The 17,854-nt window shown below is 41.8% G+C and overlaps 1 protein-coding gene across 16 annotated transcripts in view; it reads left to right on the plus strand.

Annotated features, from left to right (window-relative positions):
• The window catches only part of CARMIL1 (capping protein regulator and myosin 1 linker 1), a 468,543-nt gene that overhangs the window by 365,602 nt on the left and 85,087 nt on the right, over positions 1–17,854 (plus strand). For all 16 annotated transcript variants that reach the window (XR_013533624.1, XR_013533622.1, XR_013533623.1 and 13 more), the window contains 3 exons: positions 2,549–2,642; positions 12,596–12,694; positions 17,456–17,584. Coding sequence is in view for 13 of the 16 variants with exons in the window: in XM_078368170.1 (XP_078224296.1) it covers positions 2,549–2,642; positions 12,596–12,694; positions 17,456–17,584 (322 nt within the window). In the remaining 3 variants the exon portion in view is untranslated. The remainder of the gene's footprint in view (positions 1–2,548; positions 2,643–12,595; positions 12,695–17,455; positions 17,585–17,854) is intronic.

Here is a 17,854-nt window from a genome sequence, read left to right on the forward strand (position 1 = left end):
AATAACACTAGACATGGTAGAAAGTAATACCAGGAATGTGGTTCTTTCTGGGCTTTTCCATCCTCATTATATTATAAAGGCAGAAATGGACAAAGCAGATTTATAGCATTAAAAATGAGAGTCTATGAAATGTGGGTGAAAAATGAGGGTCTGATAGCCTAGAAGCTGTTTCCCTGGGAAACAGGAGGAAATGCTCACTGTTTTGTGTCTTTCCGGATTCCTCGTATATATATGTGAGGCCTCCCAGGAGGGCCTCTCACGCCTGACATGGTATTGTGGTACAACCCTAGACTGGGAATCAGGAGTCCTTCATTCAGTCTTCAGCTCTGTCACCCACAAGCTTGTGATCTTGATCAAGGCATTTTACCTCTCTGATTAATTCCTTTTTCGTAAGTGAGAGGATGAGGATAATAATCTCTCTCTCTTTTTTTTTTTTGAGACGGAGTTTCGCTCTTGTTACCCAGGCTGGAGTGCAATGGCGTGATCTCGGCTCACCACAACCTCCGCCTCCTGGGTTCAGGCAATTCTACTGCCTTGGCCTCCTGAGTAGCTGGGATTACAGGCGCGCACCACCATGCCCAGATAATTTTTGTATTTTTAGTAGAGACGGGGTTTCACCTTGTTGACCAGGATGGTCTCGATCTCTTGACCTCATGATCCACCCGCCTTGGCCTCCCAAAGTGCTGGGATTATAGGTGTGAGCCACTGTGCCCGGCCAAGGATACTAATCTCTAAGTCCCTTCCGTTTCTAAATCCTGTGGCTCTGCTTTAGACAGGAGTTCAAAGTTACTGCCACTACAAAATCACAAGGACTGATCTCTCAGCCCCTTCTTTGTACTGACCCCAGGCCATCACCAAATAGGGGTAAGGCAGCGTAGACCCTCGGTTTAGCACGTCCACTGCATGATTACAGAACCAGAACCCCCTACGGTTACTCCTGTTGCACCGCAAACCCCCAAATGGAGACATTTATTTACACTGGGCTGCATCTGGATGCTAACAGCACGGTTGCCACCTGATAGTGTAGACTGCCAGCCCAGACCGGTGTTTGGAAGGAACCGGGAGCGTGCGCGAGCAGTACTCAACATTTTCAGATTGCCTGCTGGACTTCCTTGATCACAGTCAGTTATGTGTGCCCTGCCCCAAGATGCCAGTGCTTCAAAATCACATTTGGTTTAAATAAAGTGTGCTGGTCTGTAACATGATAAAAATTGGATGAGGGAAAGGAAAATTGTCAAGGCCGTGAAAAAGACATACTGTCTCTTAATTTCATTTGGCTGGATTTTCTGAAGGCAAACAAAAACTATTTTGCTAAAACAAAGCTAAGATAAAAGTTAAAGCTATAGAAATTACAGGTTTCTCTTGGATTATTTTACATGAAGCCACCCTATAAGTTGGGACTGGGTGAATTTTTTTTTCCATTAGATAATGCCCATCTAGACTGCTTCTATTATTAAGAAGATGGTTTTCTTTATTATTTCTTCGTTATTAGTACCTTATTTTAGGAGCTGGTTGCTAATTTATTCTTCTGGTAGATTCTGTCATGTAAATATGCCTGAGAAGCACACTGTGAGTGCTGCTGATAGTTTAGAGTCTTAAAACAAGGCAGCTGACCGTGCACTTTTAAAGTAGCCCAAGGTGAAATTGATCTCTTCCCGAGCAATGGACAGATGCATTTTGGGATGGAGGACAGAAGTCATCTCTAATACTGGAGTTTGTGGTAGATGAGCAGGTGTTAATGGCCATCTGAACACGTAGTAGTTTGCAGGTAGGTCAGGAACTAGATTCAGATTCAGAGTTCTATGTGTTTTCCTCACACAAAAATGGCTCTCTCCTGCATGTTTGTGTTGAATAGGCCTGCCAGTAGCAATGGGATAATGTACAGCAGACAACAGTTGCTTCATTTGGTTTCTAGAGCCTGGTGGATGGCAGCTCTTGAACTCAAGCTGAAAGGACCTGCAGAGGTCAGAATGTTTAGCCAGGCAGCAGACCCTTTCCCAGCAGCTTTAAAAGAGACCATCTCATGTATATTGGACGTCTTCATTTACCGGAGCCCAGAAAGTGTAGACTATTTTGTGGATGCTGATGGCTTGCTTTGCATGTGTTTATGACTGTTTTTCCCTCTACACGTTTGGGTCTGGTCACCACACATCAGCACTGTGAGGACCCAGGTACAGTCAGGTCTGTCGGTTACTAAAACCCATGTAGCAAGTTGATGTTGGACTTCCCTTAGGCTTTCTCTCAATTCATCTTTTCAATCCCAGTGTGAAAATTCTGTCCTTGATGGAATCCCAAACTAAAAACAACAAAAGTGGATTCCTCCACGTTGTGTCAGTTTTCAGGTGGTGTGAATTAGTGAGGTTGTCTGAGGTGTTGCAGTGCGGTTATTACAAAGGGTAATCTGCAATCTGGGGACCCATGTGGTCTGGTGGTTTGGAATTTTCTAAGCCTCTCTTGCAGCTATCCTTTTGAATTTTAAAAGAAGAATCCTGAGTTAAGGTAACACGAAGTTATTTTTAGTAAGTACATTATTTTCTCCTTTTCCTAGGAACTACACGTTAAGATTTATGCCAATTCCTATGTATGATGCTTCTCAAGCCTTGAAAACAAACCCTGAGAAAACAGAAGAGGCTCTCCAAAAGGTACTGAAGAATCAGTAGCTTAATTACAAGAAATTCACATTTGAATGGTGGTCGTGTTCCTGAATGTATAAACAGTACTTTGTTATTTTACTTTTTTTTTTTTTCACACTGTCTTGTGTTCTTATGACTACAGCTGGCGTAATGCATGACTGGGGAGGAGAAAACGAAGGGACTAAAACTTGTCATGCATTTAAGTGGAGTAAAATGACATCCTCACAACCTCAGCACGCCAGAGCTTACGTACAGTTAACTTCCCGGATTGCTGTTAGAGAAAGTTGTGCAAGTGAATATCAGTTGACACAACTTTCCTCCCCTTCGTCCTTAACAGATGGAACCCTCTCTTCTTTTTTCATCAAGAAATGTAGGGAATTACTGAGCTCTCACTTTACCATCCTTACCTGTAAATGTATATAAATCCATACCCATTCCTGCCTCTGTTCTGGCAAACTCAGGTATCTTCCACTTCAAAGCCCAGCCATTCCCTGGTGCATTTGACCTTCTTATTCTTCGCTGTGCTGGAAACCTCCGAATCATTCCCTTGCTCACTGTATCTTCATCCTTCTCTTTCTGTGGCTACCTTTCTCTCCGTTTTAGATGTGCTCAGATATTTCCCATCTGAAGAAGCCTGTTCTGTTCACACTGTTACTTGATGAATCTTTGAACTTTTCCTCCCCCTTTGTTCTTTCTCCTTGGTGATGTCATCGAAAAGACCACCAGGATGGCTAAATTTAGAAAGGATAGCTTTATCAATGATACTGGTTTGCACACTGGGAAGAGACAGTCTCTGGTGTGTGCTGAATGTGCTCCCATCTTAAAAGAAGGGAAAGGCGGGCTGGGCGCGGTGGCTCACGCCTGTAATCCCAGCACTTTGGGAGGCCGAGGTGGGTGGATCACGAGGTCAAGAGATGGAGACCATCCTGGTCAACATGGTGAAACCCCGTCTCTACTAAAAATACAAAAATTAGCTGGGCATGGTGGCGCGTGCCTGTAATCCCAGCTACTCGAGAGGCTGAGGCAGGAGAATTGCCTGAACCCAGGAGGCGGAGGTTGCGGTGAGCCAAGATCATGCCATTGCACTCCAGCCTGGGTAACAAAAGTGAAACTCCGTCTCAAAAAAAAAAAAAGTAGGGAAAGGCAGGTTGGGTTTTATGCCTCACACAATCCAGTTGTACATTTGCAGCAGGTGTGGGGGGAAGCTATACATGTTTATGAGGGGAGCAGAGTACATGTGCAATGGATAAACATGTAACGTACATCTCATATTCACTTTGGGGTGAGGTTTTAGCTGTAAAATGAGGGCGAATGTGATTATGTTAAAAGCTGAACTATGTACACAAAGACAGCTTGTGTGCAGCCTCTGTACACTGGCTGAAACTGGTTTAAGGTTTGCAGTTACTTATCAAAAAAGAGTTATAATGGTCTGAGTTGTAAATCAGAGTAGAAGGAGTGTGATAGCTCCTATCGTTAGGGAGTTTTGAGCTGTAGGAATTTAGAAATTTCCCTTGCCACCTGGCGCTAAACCTATACTCCAGAGGTGACTTTGTTTCCTTAACCTTAGGGTCCATCTTAGTTGATGAAGGAGTCTCAGATCACAGTGATACCACCTTCCATCCAGTCTCCCAAAATTGACTTTTTTCTCTCATTTCTTCCGTAGCTAATCAGTCACCAAGTCTACTATCCTGCAGCGTAAACCCCTCCACTAGCTCTCCTTCCCTGTGCAGCGTAAACCCCTCCGCTAGCTCTCCTTCCCTGTGCAGCGTAAACATCTCCGCTAGCTCTCCTTCCCTGTGCAGCGTAAACCCCTCCGCTAGCTCTCCTTCCCTGTGCAGCGTAAACCCCTCCGCTAGCTCTCCTTCCCTGTGCAGCGTAAACCCCTCCGCTAGCTCTCCTTCCCTGTGCAGCGTAAACCCCTCCGCTAGCTCTCCTTCCCTGTGCAGCGTAAACATCTCCGCTAGCTCTCCTTCCCTGTGCAGCGTAAACCCCTCCGCTAGCTCTCCTTCCCTGTGCAGCGTAAACCCCTCCGCTAGCTCTCCTTCCCTGTGCAGCGTAAACCCCTCCGCTAGCTCTCCTTCCCTGTGCAGCGTAAACCCCTCCGCTAGCTCTCCTTCCCTGTGCAGCGTAAACATCTCCGCTAGCTCTCCTTCCCTGTGCAGCGTAAACCCCTCCGCTAGCTCTCCTTCCCTGTGCAGCGTAAACCCCTCCGCTAGCTCTCCTTCCCTGTGCAGCGTAAACCCCTCCGCTAGCTCTCCTTCCCTGTGCAGCGTAAACCCCTCCGCTAGCTCTCCTTCCCTGTGCAGCGTAAACCCCTCCGCTAGCTCTCCTTCCCTGTGCAGCGTAAACATCTCCGCTAGCTCTCCTTCCCTGTGCAGCGTAAACCCCTCCGCTAGCTCTCCTTCCCTGTGCAGCGTAAACCCCTCCGCTAGCTCTCCTTCCCTGTGCAGCGTAAACCCCTCCGCTAGCTCTCCTTCCCTGTGCAGCGTAAACCCCTCCGCTAGCTCTCCTTCCCTGTGCAGCGTAAACCCCTCCGCTAGCTCTCCTTCCCTGTGCAGCGTAAACCCCTCCGCTAGCTCTCCTTCCCTGTGCAGCGTAAACATCTCCGCTAGCTCTCCTTCCCTGTGCAGCGTAAACATCTCCGCTAGCTCTCCTTCCCTGTGCAGCGTAAACCCCTCCGCTAGCTCTCCTTCCCTGTGCAGCGTAAACATCTCCGCTAGCTCTCCTTCCCTGTGCAGCGTAAACCCCTCCGCTAGCTCTCCTTCCCTGTGCAGCGTAAACCCCACTACTAGCTCTCCTTCCCTGTGCAGCGTAAACCCCTCCGCTAGCTCTCCTTCCCTGTGCAGCGTAAACATCTCCGCTAGCTCTCCTTCCCTGTGCAGCGTAAACATCTCCGCTAGCTCTCCTTCCCTGTGCAGCGTAAACATCTCCGCTAGCTCTCCTTCCCTGTGCAGCGTAAACATCTCCGCTAGCTCTCCTTCCCTGTGCAGCGTAAACCCCTCCGCTAGCTCTCCTTCCCTGTGCAGCGTAAACATCTCCGCTAGCTCTCCTTCCCTGTGCAGCGTAAACCCCTCCGCTAGCTCTCCTTCCCTGTGCAGCGTAAACATCTCCGCTAGCTCTCCTTCCCTGTGCAGCGTAAACCCCACTACTAGCTCTCCTTCCCTCTGCAGCGTAAACCCCTCCGCTAGCTCTCCTTCCCTGTGCAGCGTAAACCCCTCCGCTAGCTCTCCTTCCCTGTGCAGCGTAAACCCCTCCACTAGCTCTCCTTCCCTCTGCTCCCATTGCAGACACCTTTCTTCAAGTCTCATCACCTCTTACCAGGATTATCGTCACATTTGCCTCCTCTTGTCAGTTGTCCATGTTGCAGTAAAAAATAGCCATCCTCTTCTGGGGTAAATCTGAGCAGACTAAAATCTTCACTGTGTCCCTTCCTAGTAACTTTGAGGACAAATAAAGCTGGGTCTCCTTAACACACCAGGAGATTCTGTCCAGGTTCTGACTGTTCACTTCCCACTTCATCTTTGGCCCAGTCTTTGTTTTGGCCTGTCTCAGGGAACTCATTCAAAGTGCAAGTTATTGAGCCTCAGAAACTGAGGCAGGACTTAGCATTTGTGTTTGCACAAGCTGTCGTGGTGTTTATGAAGTTTAAGAATCTCTGCTATATTCCAGACACCCTTTCTCTTTCCTGACTACCATGGAGGTCTGTTGACATTGAAATCCGGTGTCAGCTCAACCAGGAAAACCTCTCAGAGGCCCTTTCCTTCCCTAGGTGTGTGGTCTTCTTAGGATTTCCCGTGCTCCTCTCTGTCATTGGCCTTGCGACATTGATTTAAGTTACCTGGCTACATGGTTTTTTTCTCCTAATGGACTATGAGTTACTTAAAGGCAAAGCTTATGTATTTTTTCATCTTGTTTATTCCCACAGCTAGCACAGTGCCCGGCATGTATGACTGGATGCTTCATTGATTGATTGATTGATTGATGGATTGGTTGACACAGTCTCGCTCTGTTGCCCAAGCTAGAGTACAGTAGTGCAGTCGTGGCTCATTGGAGCCTCAACCACCTTTGCTCAGGTGATCCTCCCATCTCAAGCAGGACTACAGGCATATGCCGCTGTGCCTAGCTCATTTGTAAAGTTTTTTGTAGAGATGAGTTCTCACTATGTTGCCCAAGCTGGTCTCAAACTCCTGCGCTCAAGCAGTCCTCCTGCCTTGGCTGCCCAAAGTGTTGGGGTTATAGGTGTGAGCCACCATGCCTGGTCACTTGAATACTTTTTAGGCATATATTGAATAGAAGAGAATACGATTAGAGATGAGGGAAGGAAAAGCTGTGGTATGGCAAAAGAAATCAGCATTTCAATTTAGAATATCTGACTTAAAATTAAACTCTTCCCATAACCTTCAATAAGTTATTCAATTTTTCTGAACTTCTTTTTTTTAAACTATGTAAGTAGGAAAAATAAAACTATGTAATAACTATGTTTAGCTGACAATATATAATTCTTACTGGGTGTCTGGCACTATTTTAAATGTTTTACATAAATTAATACATGTAATCTTTAAAATAAATGATGCAGAAGGTTCTGTTATTGCAGATACGGAAAACAAAGAGCACGAAGACTAATTTGGCTAAGGTGACCATGAGGGTCCAGTGACAGTATATGTAAAAAGGAGTTTGTGAAAAGCTACATAAAATATTAGATGTCTTTATAATTTCCAATAGGATACTAATCAGCTTTGAATAAAAGACATATTCTAGAGAAACCAGGTTTCTGGTTTCAGATTTGATCTCTCAAGAACTTGAAAGTAAGTTATCCCTCCCATCCTTACAACAATAAATCTGAACAAACAGAAAATCAGTGACTTTTCTTAGATCTATAAAAGAACTGAAGGCACAAGGAAAACTATCACCCTGGAAACTGGAGAGTGGAAAGAAAGGAAAGTACAGAGAATCACAGTGAATCATAGCCAAGATCAGCTTGCCAGGAGCAGAAGCTAGTAGAACTTACAGGAGCACTTCAACAGTAAGTGATGAATTGCTAGAGGCTTAGCATAGACTAGCTTAGAGCTAAAAACTCCCAGGGGTTCCGTTTTAGGGAAGTCCCCACCCTTTCACGGGTTTTACTTCCATGAGTCACACCAGACTATCACAGTAAAGATTGGAGAAAAAAGAAATTTCTGGCTGGGGGAAGTGGAAAACAACCAGTTAGAAACACACCCACACTCTGTTCTAAATAACAACCAGTTTGAAACACACCCAGAGCGTTCTGTTCTAAATAACAAAGGTCTACCAGCCAGAGAAACTACTTTGGTGGGGCCTTATTTGAATAGGGGAAACACAATTAACCCAGCCCTCTCTAGCCTTTCTGTCTCACATAAGGGGTAGGGCTAAGAAGGATAAAAACTATTTTTGAAGGCCATAGCCCAGGGACCAGGATTGCTTAAAAAAAAAAAAAAAAAAGACTTAATTATAAGGATTATAAAATGCTTCCCCTTCCTAACACCTTATCACTAAATTAAGTAAAATAACAGTGGGTTACAATGGAGCAAACTGCAAGACACAGACTGTAATCAGAGTTTCTAGGGAAACCCTAAACAGCAGGGGATACAAAACGAAGGACACTAGAGGACATCGAAGCCGAGGCACTTACTGCTAAAACAAATATTCAACAGAGCCTAGCTCTTAGCCAGTTAAAGTATAAAGCCTCACACTGAAAGGCTAATGACTTTAGTTTCTATTACCAGATACATCATTTTCAGCTTTCAGCGAAAAATTGCAAAGGATGCTAAAAAGCAGCAATAAAGCACAGTGTGAAAGAGACAAAACAAGCATCAGAGTGAGACATATATGATACCAATTTTGGAATTATCAGAGCCTTTAAAATAACCAGGATTAACTTGTTAAGGGTTCTAGCAGAAAAAACAAAACAATCAAGAACAGATGGGTAATGTAGGCAGGAAATGAAAGCTCTTAAGAAAAACTAAAAATACTAAAGATAAAAAACCTATAACAAATGAAGAATGCCTTTGATGAGGTTATTGGTAGACTGGACATGGTTGAGGGAAGAATCTTTGAGCTCTAGGATTCTTCAATAGAAACTTCCCAAATTGAATCACAAAAAGAAAATAAAGAAAAGAACAGACTACCCCAGAACTGTGGGACAATTATAGAAGATGAAACTTGCAAATAATGGGAATACCAGCAGGAAAACAGAAAGGGACAAAAGGAACGTCTAAAGTAATAATGGCTGATCATGTCCTGAAATTCCCAACAGACACTAAACCACAAATCCAGAAAGCTCTATTATTCAAGTAGAATAAATACCAAAAAATCACACATAGGCATAGCATATTCAGAATGTGGAATACCAAAGACAAAGAGAAAATCTTTAGAGAACTTAACTAAAAAAACACCTGTGTACTGAGAAAGCAGGATAAGAATTACATCACTCTTTTTGCCAGAAACCATGTAAGAAAAAAGAGAAAGGAGTGAAATATTTAAAGTGTTGATACAAAAAACCCCCAGCAGCCTAGAATTCTCTGTCTAGGAAAATTGTCCTTCAAAAGTAATGCAGAAATAAAGACTTTCTAGGATAAACAAAAACTGAGGAAATATATCACTAGTAGATCTGTCTTGCAAGAAATGTTAAAAGTTCTTCAGGGAGAAGGAAAATGATACAGATTAGAAATTGGATCTGCGTGAAGAAAGGAAGAGCATCAGAGGGAATAAAAGAAGGTGACACTCCGTGTTTCTTAGTTGATTTAATGGATGACTAGTTTTTAAAGTAATAATAACCACAATATACTGGGTGAATGTGGTATAAAGGAGAGGAAGGGAATTGATAATATTCTGTTAGAAAGTACCTGCACTACTCATGCAGCGATACAGCGTTATTTGAAAATAGACTTGGATTATTTATAAATGCATATTGCAAACACTAAGACAAGTACTAAGAAGTTTTCTAAAAGGAGTATAATTGATAAACTAGGAGAGAAGAGAAATGTAACCATACAAAATGCTTAATTAAAACCAGAGACAGTAGAAAAAAAAGGAAGATAAAAGAAACAAAGACCAAATGTAATAAATAGAAAACAGTTACAAACATGATAGATATGAATCCTCCCGTATCAAGACACAATTGACAGGTCAGAAAATTGAAAGTAGGTACAGAACACTCAGCACAAAGTATGCAAATATGTCAACTGTAAAATTTGTGCTTTCTTAACAAAAGGTTGGTAACTTTAAAGCTTATATTTACTTGTTTCTCTTCTCTCCCTTCCCTTCTCCTTCCCTCTCATTCTCCTGCCCTTCTCCCTTTTTCTCTTCTCCTTCTCCTTTCATCTTCTTTTCCTCTCCTCTCATCTTCCGTTCTTTTTCTGAGACAGGGTCTTGTCTGTCACCCAGGCCAGAGTGCAGTGGCGCAGTCATGGCTCACTGTAGCCTCACACTCCTGAGCTCAAGTGATCCTCCCACTTCAGCCTGCTGAGTAGCTAGAACTGCAGGAGTGAGCCATCATGCCTGGCTAAGTTTTAATTTTTTTTTGTAGAAATGAGGTCTTGCTATGTTGTCCAGGCTGGTCTCAAAGGATCCTCTTGCCTCAGCCTCCCAACATGTTGGGATTCAAGCATGAGCCACCACACCCAGCCTGTAGGTTTTTCTCGTAAAACTTCTGTGTTCTTATATATTCAAGTATTTATTTTAATAGGTAGATTTTTGTCTTCTGGAAAAAATAGGACTATTTACTTTTACTCTACTGAATTAAAAAATATGGTGATTCAGTACGCAATATATTAAAAAAAAAAAACCCCACAAGATTCTTTGCTAAAACATATGTTTTGTTTGTTTTTGCTTCTTGTGCTGCTGCTGTTTTCAGCAGTGAGACCAGAAATGTCTAACTAGCTCTGGATTATCTCCCGGCTTGCTCTCAGCTGTCTAGGGGAGCCTGGTAAATATGGTAATGACCCCTTTGGTCCTTCGGGAGGTGGGTTTTCTGTCCTTAGTCTGAAATGGTGCGTGCAAGCAAAGTTTACCCTATTCCTCTAAGATGCAAATAATTTCAGTGGTGGTATATACAGGCCTGATATTAAAGTCACCTGAAAATTGTTACTGTTTCTTCCTTTTGAGCTTGTTTTTAGAAACAAGCTTTAGAGTATTACGTTTCTTTAAAAAATTCCTTCCTGGCTTAAATCTGTAAAGCACCACTGGTGCATCTGGGGAAATGTCTGGAAGGCATGAGCCATCCTTGGATGCACCGCCTGTGTGTGAGATGAGCCTTCTGAAAAACCAAACTTGTCTCGGATTCAGCTACAGCCAGTGCTGCAGTGAGGCCAAGTATGTAATAACAAATAGAGCAAAACGACCGGAAGCTGGGTGGTGGTGTGTGCCTGTCACATATTCCAGGCAAGAATCTTTTCAGCAAAATATTCTGCATTGATAGTAATGTCACCTTGGAAAGAGATGACTTCTTGGGAAGCAACAAGAGAAAGTGATAGAATGTAATGTCAAGGCATTAATGTGTCACTTTAATGATGTTTCATTTCAGGTATCTTTTCGTTTTTATAATTTCTTCATTTATGTTTAATGGAAAGGTACATTTTGTTCCCCCTTATATTTTCAAGGGATGATTGTAATTATAGTCTGTATTTTAATAATTTCAAATTGATATTAAGTAGTAGTCATTTAAGCATATGGAAAATGAAAATTAAAATGTAATAATACTTAGAGCTTCACAGTTATTAGAAATTATTAACCAGGGAACTGCTGTGACAAATTAAAAGCCAAATGATTAAGCGATGTTATTAAAAAGAAACAAAAAGGACATATTAAAAAAAATAGATGACAAAATTTACCAACCTCAGATTATTCCTTAAAAAACATCTTTATAGGCCGGGCGCGGTGGCTCAAGCCTGTAATCCCAGCACTTTGGGAGGCTGAGGCGGGTGGATCACGAGGTCAAGAAATCGAGACCATCCTGGTCAACATGGTGAAACCCCGTCTCTACTAAAAACGCAAAAAATTAGCTGGGCATGGTGGCGCGTGCCTGTAATCCCAGCTGCTGAGGAGGCTGAGGCAGGAGAATTGCCTGAACCCAGGAGGCGGAGGTTGCGGTGAGCCGAGATCGCGCCATTGCACTCCAGCCTGGGTAACAAGAGCGAAACTCCATCTCAAAAAAAAAAAAAAAAAAAAAGTCTTTATAGGTATTCATCATTCTTAATAGTTAACCCTGCATTTTTGTTAAATGTATATTTATTGCCTATTGTTATTCTTGAATGCTTTATTTTAATCTAGTTAACATTTGTACCTTTGAATTTTTCATAGGATATAATCTATGTATAAAAATCCAGAAATCCATTTTTTATTTGCTATAATTGTAATAATTCAGTCCTATTTTGAGAAAATATGAAAGTCTGATGGGTTAATGAAATTGGTATATATCTTTGAGTTGTACCAGCCTGTATCCTTCAAATTTTGTAGCTATTCTTTCTGTCTCTCTCTTTATGTTAAAATAAAGAATTTTCTAAGTGCTGATACATTCTACAACTGGAATAAGGCTATAAGAGATTCAGAGAGCACCATCCTTATTCCTTGGGGATATTTATTTAACTTCTGAACTTCTGGGTAGATGCGAGAGAAGGATTGAGATTCTGTGCTGGAAGTGATGAAAAGTCACGGAGTGGGGTCTCTAACCCTACAGGCAATTAAAAACTTGCTTCTCTTTTTCAATTACTGAGTTACACACAAATTACTCCAATTACCTGCAAGTTGAATCTCTCACTAAAAGCACAGTAATCACAGGGAAAGCCAGTTTTCCCCATCCCATGTGTTTTGTGGGGTCCAGACACTGGCAGGATGTGTGGATTTGTGCTTCGGTTTTTAAGTTCCACAGCTGACTGTTTCACTTACACTTTATTCTCTGCCGCGTTGAAATGTGTTCTTGAGGTATACCTGTGCTTTATTTCCAGATAGAAAACTACCTGCTTCGCAATCACGAGACCAGAAAATACCTTCAAGAGCAGGCCTACCGCCTGCAGCAGGGTATTGTCACCAGCACTACCCAGCAGGTAAGCCAGCCAGTGCCTGAGACTTCTGTTCTTCACTGACCTCTGAGAGCCAAGGCCTTCTAGCAGTCGAATGATTTCCAGTGGGACAGTAAGAACTGTTTTCTGAAAATGACAGCAAATGTAGGTAGAGTTTGAGGGAAGACGTTGAAGGAGGGAAAGGTAGGCTAATTCTTACGCTAAATACGCATGTTTAATTGTCAATCAGCAGTTGCCAGGAAGGTGTACTTTAGGTTTCTATGCAAATGTTAGGGACTTTTGATTAAATAGACGGTGCAGTCTGCGAGTGATCAAATTTGCTGCTCTGCAGACATGCTGCACCTTTCTCTTTACTCCCTCACACCTCCATGGGCGGAACACAGATTCCCAGATTTTATGTTCACAATGTCAGGTTCATTAAAAAAAAGGAAACAAATTTCGAGATTCTTTTGAATAATTAAAAGTTGGATGAATATTAATTAACACATGCTAAAGAGAGACTGAGGTGTTTTTCTCTGTTACTGCATTCCTCTTCTCTCTACCCAGCTTTAGCGAGGAAACGGAATTATAATAATAAAAAAAAAGTGAAATATTTCTCTTCAAAAAATTAAAAAAAACAAAATTCACAAGATATTTGAGGAAAACAATTTGTGTGTCAAAGAGCAAGATGAACAAAGGAATTGAGCTCAGATAATGCAGAGGACAGCAGAGAACTTTAAAAAAATTATCATTGTAAGTTCACTGGGACAGAGAATGATAGGTGCATAAAATAAGAATATGCTGCTATGAACAGGAGTAGTCAGAGAAAAAGAAATAATGCTCAGCAATTAAAATTGTGATACTCTAATACCAAATAATTAAATAAACTGGTAGGACATAAACTAAGGTTCTATTTTAACTCTGTCATCGGTGTAACTCCTGGATCTAACCATTCAGTCCCTGTTTCTTTCCAGAGTTCCTGTCTTCCCAGTTGTTTTTTCAGCATCTCCACCCCTTTGGCATTCTGAGATATCACTGTTTAAGACCAGACTTATCCTTTTGAACTCTTGATTTTGCCATTTCTTTCAGGGATGCCATCATTCAGCGAGGGTTGAACCTTTGGAGTCATCTTGAACTCTTCGTTTGTTTCCTCCATCCAGTGCCCACTATACCCTCATTGGCTGCAAAAGATACTTCTTTTGTTTCTATTTATACTACCAGTCCTCTTGCTAAGGTCTTTTTACTAACTCCCTTCCACATCTTTTTTTTTATACGAGAACTCCGTTTTTCATCTTGCATGTCTCTTCCTGCTTTACATAGCCCATGTCCTTTGTATCAGGGCAGCTGAGCCACCATGAGTGTTTATGGGGTAAGGGATTTCTGGAGCTCACAGTTGTGGGGAGAGCTGGGCTCTCTGTGCCTTGGACACTGTGTGCAACCTCTTTGCCTGCACTGGAGTGCTCATAGTTTCCTGCATTTGCCCATCGTTACAATGTGATCTCCCACTGTGAGATGCGTCTGTTCATAACCCGGAGGTAGGAGTCACAGTGTCTGGATGTGCCACTGCTTGGGTTCGTTACTTTGCTCAACAATCTCTTCTGTTTTCTCAATCTGTAGAAATCTTTCAGGACTCAACTAAAAAAAAAAAAAAAAGTTATTTTTGACCTCAGCTAGGTATGATTCTTCTTTTGGCTAAAACATTTTTTAAAGCTTTTATCTTTTGTCATTGAATAAACCGTTGTAAAGGTCTGTGATGTGGAGGAAATAAAACGCTCGTGTCCTTGTGGATATTATGTAGCAGTTTAGGTCTGTGTTACCCTTAGCTGTGAGTATTTCCTCCCACTTCTACGTTTTTAAGTTGCTTGGTGACAAGGAATCATCTTTTTCAAGACTGTAGCTCCTCTGTGCCAGGTGTTCGGTAATTTCTCGTGAATGGAGTGAAGAAACAGATGTGGAGAATGATAAAATCTTCTATGAATAAGCTGTTTGCTGCAACTAAGAACAGTTGTATCAACTTGTGAGCAAGCACAGATGGCATTTATTGCTAGTGTTGTCATTCTTACACATGGGTTCAACAGCCCAGTGTATTTGAAAAGGCCTAGGTAGTCACCAGCAGGTGTGATACGAGTTAGTGGTGTGACGTGGTTGCTAAAGAAGCCATTTTGACTTGTACCGTGTTAACAAAGGTATGCTTTCTACAGTAAGGAAGACGACAGCTGTGTTCAGCTCAGCTCTGCTGACCAGTCCACTCTTGTGTTACAGTTCATTTCACTGAGGAGGGCGGACTTCGTGAGGGTCTAGGTAGGAGACAGAATGCAGGAGTGACCTGTGGAAAAGGAGGTCAAGAACCGCACAACTGTGTCAGTGTAGGCATGGGAAAAGGAGATGGGAGTGTTAAACCTGAAGGAAAGAAGGTTCAGGAAGAAAAGATAGGTGTGTTTAAATACGTGCAAGACTGTGACTGGAAGAGAGCGTATGATTGTGCAGGGTGTTCTCACGGGGAAGATATGGGACCTGCAGGAAGGGTGTAAGAAGACCGATTAACACTCAAAACCGTGTCCAGGAACGACAGGGTGCATTTTCATAAACTACGGCAGTCAACAGCTTTTCTCTGTTGCTTTAAAGAAACTGAATGCTGTAGACTTCGGGTGAAGTAGAGAGGTTCAACTCAACAGCCTAACACAACCATCTTCTGTCAGGTCTTCTGACAGGATAACCTGTTAGAAGGTTATCATATTTCTCATATTTATCTTCTTGAGGGATGAATTATCAACCCATCAACCCCTTGATCTACTTTTTAAAACATTTTCCATTTGTACTCTGTGCAATCCTTCCATGTCATCTTAAATAGTTTACCTTTCCAAATGTGGTCTGTTGAGCTATGTTCTGAAGAATTTGGGAGACATGAGATTTTATGTCTTCTTTGAATTGAAGAACTTAATTTTTCTTTTGGATGACATTTTAAAATGTTTTATTTAAGACCATTTTTGTTGAGTTCATATAAACCCTCTCTCCTTGGTGAATGCTTAAGGGCATACATTTCAAGTGTCTCTTTGGTCTCTATTAATGATGATCAGCTCTACAGTGCTTCATTCACGTGCCTCTCACATTAGCCTTTTGCAGCCCCAAATGTATATCAGTTTCTTTCTTAGTGTGTGGTTTATTTGTCTCTTGAAATCAGGCATCCATTCTTGGTTAAGATATGAATTATTGATGAGCCTTTTTGCTTCAGGAAGCACAGATCAATACAGTAGTTAGAACAGTTATGATTTATATCAATTAGGATTTTAAAAAACTTAGCTCTGTGCAGGGCCTTGTATAATACAGAAAAATAGGATTTCTGCCTACAGCCATAGGCAGGAGTCCTAACTTTCTTATCTTAGATTTTAGGCATTTTAGGCAGAGAGAGAATTTGATGTGAGAAGCACTATTCGTTCCCTTTCCTGTAGGGATCTCAAGATATTAACTTATGTAGTCTCAATGTATTTTACAGCAATAGGAGCTGTTTTTATTGTACATAACCTTTGGCATCACTGGCCCTTTATCAGTAACAGGCGCTTTGAGAGATGTTATTTTGCTGAATTGTCGAAGGTGCGGTAGCTATCATGAACCTGATTTTACGAAGAAAAAGGGAAGAGAGATGGTAGTGCTGCAGCACATAGACATGGGCTCTGTCAGCAGACCCGAAGTGTCTGAATAGTGTGTAAAGTCTCTCTCGTGTTGAAACTGATGGGGGAAGAAGGACAGACTTTAACTTCCTCCAGTTCTGATATCAAATAATTCAAAATTGAGAAGTGTGAATTTAACTTAAAAAGAATATCGTTTGTCTCCTCTGCCAAGTGAATTACCACATGGAAGGGGACTCTTGACATGTAAGGTCTTTGAAGAATGAATACTTTTTAAGAACATGAAATAAGTAGGCAGCCTACAGCTCTGCTGTAAATGTTGGAGACACTTTTACAACCACTATGGTTCTTTTTCTTCAGACTTCTTGGCCTCCTTCATGCTTTTTTGTATAAGTACAAATATAGAAGAATATAATCTTACCTTTCTGTAGTATTTTTTGTCTACCAAAGGGATCCACCATCTCCCGTTGGGTTTTGTATTTTATATCTGTAAAGCAATTGAGAATAATTTAGGTGCAATTAACTTGGCAGAGGAGACATCTTATTGTAATAGAAAGTAGATGATATTGACTTTATTATTACCTATGTTAATGTAATAAAACCTCAACTTGCTTTTGTTTTTTGGTGGCTCTCTTAATTTACAAAGAAAAATACTTGATGTAATTGAATCAATTTTTAAAATACCAATTTCTAAGGGATGTTCTGGTTTCTGACCAACTGGCTGTTGGGCATAGTTTTATAGTCATTGCAACAGTGTAAGTGTTGCACATTTTCTCTGTTTCCTCAGTACCAATTCTGTGTCTAAGGCATGGAGGGTGCTCACTAAAACTTAATGAAGGAGTTAGTATGTAGCAAAATGTCACTGAGTGCGGTTCCGAATCATCAAGCAGTGTTCACTTTTGTTCTACGTGCTGCATTTCCTCAGGCAGGAAAGGGAACTGACATGCCTTCAATTTTTTTCTGGGGTTAAAGTTGCCAAAGGTTAGTTGCATGAATAAAGTAAATTAATAATTGCTTATAAGCGGCATTCTTAACCATCCCAGTTAGAAGGGTTTGATTGTTTCATCGTCGTGCCTTCTGTGGTTTGCCGAAGTTTTTTTCATGCTCAAGTCTGTGTTTCCTTGTATCTGAGTATCGGCTGGGCTGACTTGGATGCTTGCCTTTTTCTGGTTTGGAGCAGATGATTGACAGAATATGTGTGAAAGTACAAGATCATCTCAACTCCTTACGAAATTGTGGGGGAGATGCTATCCAGGAAGATTTAAAATCAGCAGAGCGGCTCATGCGTGATGCTAAGAACTCTAAAACGGTGAGTTCCACTTCAAGCAGTGTGAGATTCTGGTATAATAAAAACGTTTTATAAAATTTAGTTTTAGAAACTAGTTTCAACTTCCTTTGTCTCTCTACCTAATTCCGAGTTTACTAACAAGTGGCAAAGTGAACTGAATTAGCCTTGACCTCCTTTCTGTACCTGTGCTGATGACCCGTAATCAAGACAAAGCATAAAAAGCAAAGGGCCGGTGTGATTTTCAGAGGGTATGATTGGGCCCTCAGTAACTGAGAGGGAGCTGTAATTTAA

This window comes from Callithrix jacchus, chromosome 4 (assembly GCF_049354715.1).
Source record: "Callithrix jacchus isolate 240 chromosome 4, calJac240_pri, whole genome shotgun sequence".
In the NCBI taxonomy this organism is placed as follows: domain Eukaryota; kingdom Metazoa; phylum Chordata; class Mammalia; order Primates; family Cebidae; genus Callithrix; species Callithrix jacchus.